The 6,525-nt window shown below is 52.8% G+C and overlaps 2 protein-coding genes across 2 annotated transcripts; both read right to left on the bottom strand.

Moving 5' to 3' along the window:
- Window positions 1–1,267: 1,267 nt before the first annotated feature.
- Window positions 1,268–3,459, bottom strand: GLOTRDRAFT_51093 (cytochrome P450; the record flags this gene model as incomplete). Its single annotated transcript, XM_007873296.1, has 12 exons — window positions 1,268–1,361; window positions 1,418–1,561; window positions 1,617–1,776; window positions 1,868–1,924; window positions 1,977–2,166; window positions 2,220–2,233; window positions 2,292–2,406; window positions 2,460–2,575; window positions 2,626–2,745; window positions 2,795–3,015; window positions 3,073–3,202; window positions 3,258–3,459. 12 exons carry the CDS (start codon window positions 3,457–3,459, stop codon window positions 1,268–1,270), a joined length of 1,563 nt encoding a protein of 520 aa, XP_007871487.1.
- Window positions 3,460–5,461: 2,002 nt separating this feature from the next.
- On the bottom strand, window positions 5,462–6,414 carry GLOTRDRAFT_112767 (uncharacterized protein). The gene has a single exon (XM_007873297.1). It carries the CDS (start codon window positions 6,332–6,334, stop codon window positions 5,546–5,548), a length of 789 nt encoding a protein of 262 aa, XP_007871488.1. The 5' UTR covers window positions 6,335–6,414; the 3' UTR covers window positions 5,462–5,545.
- Between the last annotated feature and the right edge of the window lie 111 nt (window positions 6,415–6,525).

Below are 6,525 nucleotides of genomic sequence, written 5' to 3' on the forward strand. Positions count from 1 at the left end.
TTCAGGCGCTCTAGCCTGAAAGACCGGAGCAATGGCAGGCGCCTGCGAGCGTCTGCGAGGATGAATTCGCTGAATGAAGCTATGGAATCGACCTTGCTAAGGCAGACTGAGCAGATCAGTCGATCTTGCGATATCTCCCGTAAGCCGGATGCAGTGAGCGAGAGGCGAAGTAGGTCTCCTTTGGGCAGGTAGGATACCAAGGTTGCCAGGGTGTCGAAGTTGAGATCCATCAGCTGCGGCATATTGGCATAGGATAATCAGAGATGTCTCAAAACTGTTGGATAGGAATGTGGCGCGTGTGCTATACCATGACACGGATGTAGGGAGTCAGCCATAGCAAGAGGAATACGAAGCGTGTGGCGTACCGATAGGGGGAACGTACTGTAAGGTGCAACGCAAGTGGTGTATCCTGTAACGCAGGGGAAAATATAATAGTTGGAAAGAGAGAAAAGGAGCAATGCTTGCCTCTTATACTTGTGCGTTTTGGGTGCCACATCTGCGCTTAAGCGTAGCATTACCACGCCACACCAAGTGTGATGGCCACTGTGTTGTGGAGGCGTTGACGCGTTGACGACGTGGCCTCGATGTCAATGCAAGTGCAAGAAAGCGATGGAAATCGACCTTAGAGGGCTGCACCCACTGTTGAAAGGCGCCCGAAATTCCTGCTGGCCCGTGTTCATATGCGAGCCGGGAGGTGAGGTGCCGTAGAGCACGAAGCATTCTGTGAAAGAAATTACACATATATCTCAGTATCACCTTTGCTGTCTTGTTTGTCGCTCGGACGCCGCACGTCGGACGCGACAATGGGTCCCGCGTCTCCGAGTCGTCGTCAGCTATTACTTCACCGCCGTACTTTTAGGCGTCAGAGCATTAATGGCAAGGAAGAAGTCTGTAGACATGGTGGGCACGCGAGGCTCGTAGCGAGGGTCACGGCGTATGGAACGACTCACGACAGCACTCTTGCACTGAAGACGGTTGCGAGCGCGCTTCTCATTCCGGACAAAGCCGAGCCAATCCGGTTATGGATCTCTCTCAAGTAGGTATCTGCGCAACCTGGCTGCTTACTACTTTTAATCTTTGGGGGAAGGCATCACTTGATTGAAAAAAAGAGATTTAGTACAAGATGAACCGCGATGCAAGGGTTTCCATCATTATCCCAGATTTGTTTTCTGGACATGGCCCTGGGAGGATTCGGGATGCAGTTTAGTGGGAATTGCATCAGGGGCGAATCACATGCAAATATGCACACAACACATCAAATTCAATTTTACTTTGTCGAGGAATCAACTTTAGACTGCCTGATCAAACGCTCAGCCACAGAATTTCGGGGCGTTATCGAGCACTTGAAGGGTACCGGGTGACTATCAAGGACGACCGCTCTTAGAACTCAAGCTCTACTTCGGCGAGTGGTACGAACCTGGTCATGCCTGTTTGGTACTCGAGACTGACCTCCACTACGGTCCCATCAGCATTGAGCGCTTTAGTAATAGTGAAGCCAGCCAAAACAGAAGCGACGGCTGCCCATACAGAGAGGTTTGCAGCGTGCTGGCCTGCGCAAACACTTAATGGGAGTGAGCGAAGGTCATAACCACCGCTACCTAGAGTACGAAACACACCGTCTTCCCATTCCGAAGGCCGTCTGGGGGAAGTCGTTCTTGATGCTGCCATCGGGATTCAAGAACCTCTCGGGTTCGAAGCTTTCCGGATCTACGTAGACTCGCTCATCCATATGCATAGCCCTGCGAGGAGTAATAAGGATCGGGTTGGCATGTTTTGCTCACGACACCCTACCATATATTCATAACGACTGTCGTCCCTGCAGCACCGGACAGAGTCAGGAGCAGCTTACACGTTGTTCACTACTCACCTTTCGGTATGAAGAAGCCATCATATATATCGTCTTCTGTATTGGCGTGCGACACACCTGTGTCCAATTATGGTTCTCTAAGCTCCCATACCTAAGCAGCGGCACCTACCAAGTGGTACAACAGCCCGCCATCGAAGGACTTCCCTGAACACTGCCTCCACGTAGGGTAGTGAAGCCCTATCATCGAAAGAGGGAAGCCTTCCCGCCCCCACCACAGTATCAATCTCCTTCTGTGCCCGCTCCTGCGCAGCGGGGTTGAGAGCCATGGCAAGAAAGAAGTTGCTTATCGCAGAGGTCGTCTGAAGCTCAGTCAGACGATATGGTGTATTTCAAAATCTAGAGGACCGCTCACTGTATCCGCTCCAGCTGATTCAGAGTGTCTAGATCAGCATGAGAAACTTCAAGAAGGAAGATGAAAATTCACCGAAATAACCAGTACCCGAGACACGTTTTATAGCTTCCTCCCGTGAGTCGGTGTCATCGAAGGACATCCTGTTCATTAAGTCGTTCGTGAAGGACGCCGGTGCATTGCCTTGCTCCTATTGGTAAACAGCAGTGAGCTAATATTGATTAGGATTCAAAGTCAGCTTACTATGAGCGACTTGACGTGCTCAAAAGGAAGCTCCTGGATTTGCTTGAAGAGAGCTCGAGCAACACATGCATCAGTTTTGAATCCCATGCCGGGTAACCAGGAAGGCAGGTACTCCACTGGACAATAATTCAAGAGGACTGCTCAAGATCAGACAGGAACAGCGCACCAGCAGGGAAATGGTCGACAATTGCTGACCCCGGGAAGCCATACCCGCACATTAGCGATGCAGAATGTTCTACAAGCTCCACGAAGTGGTCGTAGACTTCTGGGATGTCGTACCCGTACACTATGCCGAGAACATTTCCTACTGCGAAGCTGAACAACCTATAAGCTACATTGCATGCTTAAAGAAGGGACATCACCACACCGTCGAATGCAGCTCATGAACTCTTCCTTTCGATCAAGGAGCTGTCTTAGCATGTTCACAGCTGCGCGCATAGTCCTGGGGGCATATTCCGCAACGTGATCGGCTCGGAACACCTGTTGGAAGAGTCTTCTCTCACGACGCCAATAAGGCCCATACTTCACAAATCCAAAGTTGAAAGTCGCGCCGACCCTAGTGCCCATGAGTTCCATATACAGTGAAGTATACCTCCGCATGCGACGCACGCACATATGCATGCCACGAAACAAAGGCCGATCGGAGTATATATTGGAACGCTTTTCGAGGAGATCACGGGCCACTGCGCCGGAATTGACGATGATGATGTGCTCATTGAATATACGTATATGCACCAGATCTCCTGCGTACCACGCAAGTCAGGAGGGGTATGGACCAGCTACGACACATATACGGACCGTATTGCTTGCCCCATTGTCCATACAAGTGCCACGGTGTTTTAGAGGGAATCTGGAAGTAATTCCCGAAGAAAGGCCATGGCTTTGGCCCAGGTGGATACGGCAGGCTGAGCGGATTTGCTGCCCTCAGACGCCGATGCCTTCGCACACAGTATGCAAGGAGGAAAATCACGACGAGATATATACCTGTAGCAATAAACATTAGCTCAGTTCAACGAGACTAGTGGCAGATAAGCAAGAGAATGGGAGTCTGGAGGAGCGATTTATAGTCCCCTGCGAACCTGATCTCTCTCGCAGGGCAATGGATATTCCTAGAGTTGATTTCCGCATGGAGCGCGTACAGAGCGTTTACTAGTAGTCTAATGGACGTAGAAGCACCCATGACCCACCAAGAGCGATCGAACAGTGACGAAAATCTGAGGACATATGGCGAGACCTTTCACTCCTGTCACGTCCCTGGGAGCCTGGCAGCTAATTTCAGAACGATAGACGCACCTCATACGTTTACTGCTGGTGCGCCTGCCAATCAATACCGCCGCCACTCCACTTTTGTCGGGGTAAGCTGGGCGCTAATGCGTTCAATTGCCCTCGAACGCTTTTCAAGCCGACATCTCACCTTTTACGGCCGTTTTGTGGTTGTTTTGCTTTGGAGCACCTTTTACAGCAGGAATTTGAGGGTATATATCGCTCTGCAATCAGCTGGGACGTCATAGATAGCGAGCTTATATATGCGAACATCTTTATAACTATAGACGTACCATGAGTGGCATGCGGAGTGCTCGGTACGTTCAAATGCCAGAAGATCAGATGACAAGGACTGGGAACCGCATATCAGCTAGAAGGAAACCCTCTCATCAGCAAGAGTCGACGGAGGTAACGCACGCGGCGAACACGAACTTTGAGCGTGACTAAGGATGTCGCTTCAGGCCTGACTCTGCTACGCCTCCAGGGCGGATCATCGATCAATTACAAAGTATTGGTCGGGAAAGTACTGTTGAACTTACAGAAGAGGTCTGTAGATACACTTGACTCCTTCGAGTGAGTCTTCAGTCAGTTTATATCCCATTGTAAGCAGCGAACGCCACATCAGCGCGGCAGCATTTCTCAGTGCACAGGAACCTCCTGACACACTAACCTCGATTCACTCCCACAGAAGTGATACCGGTCTTACAACCGCTCCGGAAATACGCGCAGCTTAATTGAACCAGGCAGAACATTCTCGATTCGAAATGCAATGTACATTCCCCCGGGGTCAGCAAGGCATGGGCTCCTGGAAGTCTCCTCAGGCTTCACAGCTGGCAGGGCGTCTGCGAGCAGCTGCAAGCGCACGTGTACCACCCGTCGCCACATGGGGGGATGGGACAAATAATGGCGGCTTCAGCTGTCGGAAGAGCAGCTCCATGGCTCGCGAGAAGTACGGCGAGCAGCATTACGACGGACGCGGAGAGTTCCATGGTAGGCTGCCACGGCTCCCTTTCATCAGTGAGAGTCGACCGAGTCTAGACATCCTACGTACCACAGAGCTCGTGAAAGGTAACAATGCAACCGGAATATCGGTCAAGAGGTATATATACCCAGGTTCAGCGTTAACGTCACATCAGCGCAGTCTGAATCCGACGGGAATGGGGCCCACGAACTGTTGGAGACATCCAAATCCTAATCGAAGAGCGGCAAACGGCAGCGAGCTTGAGGAGCAGCGCAATCCCATGGTCCCGTCGGGAGATGATGTAGCACTTGACAGGAGCCTCTCGACCCGTCAGAGTGTTAGGCAGGACTGGCTATTGGATACTAAGACGAGCGATCCGAAGAGAGGGGAGCCTACATCCAAGTTAGCGCCAACGACCCGGCACAACATTGGCTCGAACCTTTGCGCGTTCAGCCGAGCGCCGATCCGACTGGTGAACCGTCTGTATTCCTTGACAAGTCCTGGCAAGCGTTGTCCGCGAGGGACGATGGGTAGGTGAGGCCAAAATTTGTAGTTACTCCTCGGGTGCAGCGACTGAGGGAAGGTAGAGCGCTTTGTGGTCACTTGGCGTCTCCCTTAGGTGCTGTCTCTGAGGGAGAGGCGAAGTGAGCAGATTGCGATGTATCGAGATGCCGGATGGACTCGACGGCAAATCAAGATGTCTTCAGAGCGATGGTGATGCGGTTGGGTTACTGTGGTACGCAATGCTAACTGTCTGCGAGACCTCTGGGCGACAGAATCTGGAAAAATATCATAGACAATACACATTGGCAAGATTAGTATACATGTCAATCAGAGATGTACATCCTCGAGAGCAGAAAAATCACCATAGTCCCCAGCTAAGGCCAAGCCAGTCAACAAGTGTCGACAACACACCAGTTTTCTCGCCTGGAAGCCTACACTGCTCCACTTCTTCCGCCGTCACGTTCTTCCAAACGTCTACGGGTATCCAACCAATATACGCTCTATCTCCAAATCCCCCAATCCAATATACCCCGTTCACAACGAGCCTCACCCACCGCGACTCGTGGATGCGATTTCCGGGCAGCCAGAGCCGCGCATCCCGATGGTGCCGCACGAAACAACTCGCCACACCACCCTTCTCGACATCCTCGTCTGACAGATCCTCGAGGTACCCCACGAGCGAGAACCGCGGCAGCGCAGCGGGGCTGTAGGACCGCACATGCGCATCGGGCGGTACCCACCGCATCGAGAGCGTCACGTTCGACCCCGCACGCGCGTTCTTGAAGCTCGTCGCGATGTCGACCGCGAGGATAGTCGGGTTGCCTGCGGCGGGCTCGCAGTCGGCAAAGTAATCCATCAGCCCGATGGGGGCGCCTTCGAGGCCGGCGGGACGGTTCTCCAGTGGCGCGGCGGACGGCTCGGACGAGGGGAAGACGGTGCTGAGGGTGCCGATGGTGGTAAGGTGCATGATGCGCCGGCCTTGCACGGCCGACTCGTGGACTGTCGGTATCCGGAGCGGCGCGGTGTCGCCGCCGATGGTATTGGCATCGAGTGGGCTGAAGATCGACTGAGGTGTTAGGGATGTGCTTAAGGTGCATGATGCCACGAGAGCGACGAGAAACAATACGGAGCGCACTGAGAGCGTCATATCTGAATATCTTGGGCACCAGCAGCGGCCGGTAAGATGACACTCTAGAACGGCAGCGACAGCCTTCAGCGATCCTTGAGTAGTGTCGGAATGAGCAGGCCCTCTGCTTTCGGTAATTGCCTCGGGTCATGTCTGAGCCGACTCGGTTGACTCGAATTCAGAGTTCCACCTCTGGCCGGGCTGCCTCGAGG

The sequence above is a fragment of the Gloeophyllum trabeum genome (assembly GCF_000344685.1).
Source record: "Gloeophyllum trabeum ATCC 11539 unplaced genomic scaffold GLOTRscaffold_00085, whole genome shotgun sequence".
Lineage (NCBI taxonomy): Eukaryota > Fungi > Basidiomycota > Agaricomycetes > Gloeophyllales > Gloeophyllaceae > Gloeophyllum > Gloeophyllum trabeum.

Excerpts from the sequence above, each read along its gene's own strand:
- GLOTRDRAFT_112767 (XM_007873297.1), bottom strand. The coding sequence starts at position 6,334 with ATGACGCTCTCAGTGCGCTCCGTATTGTTTCTCGTCGCTCTCGTGGCA.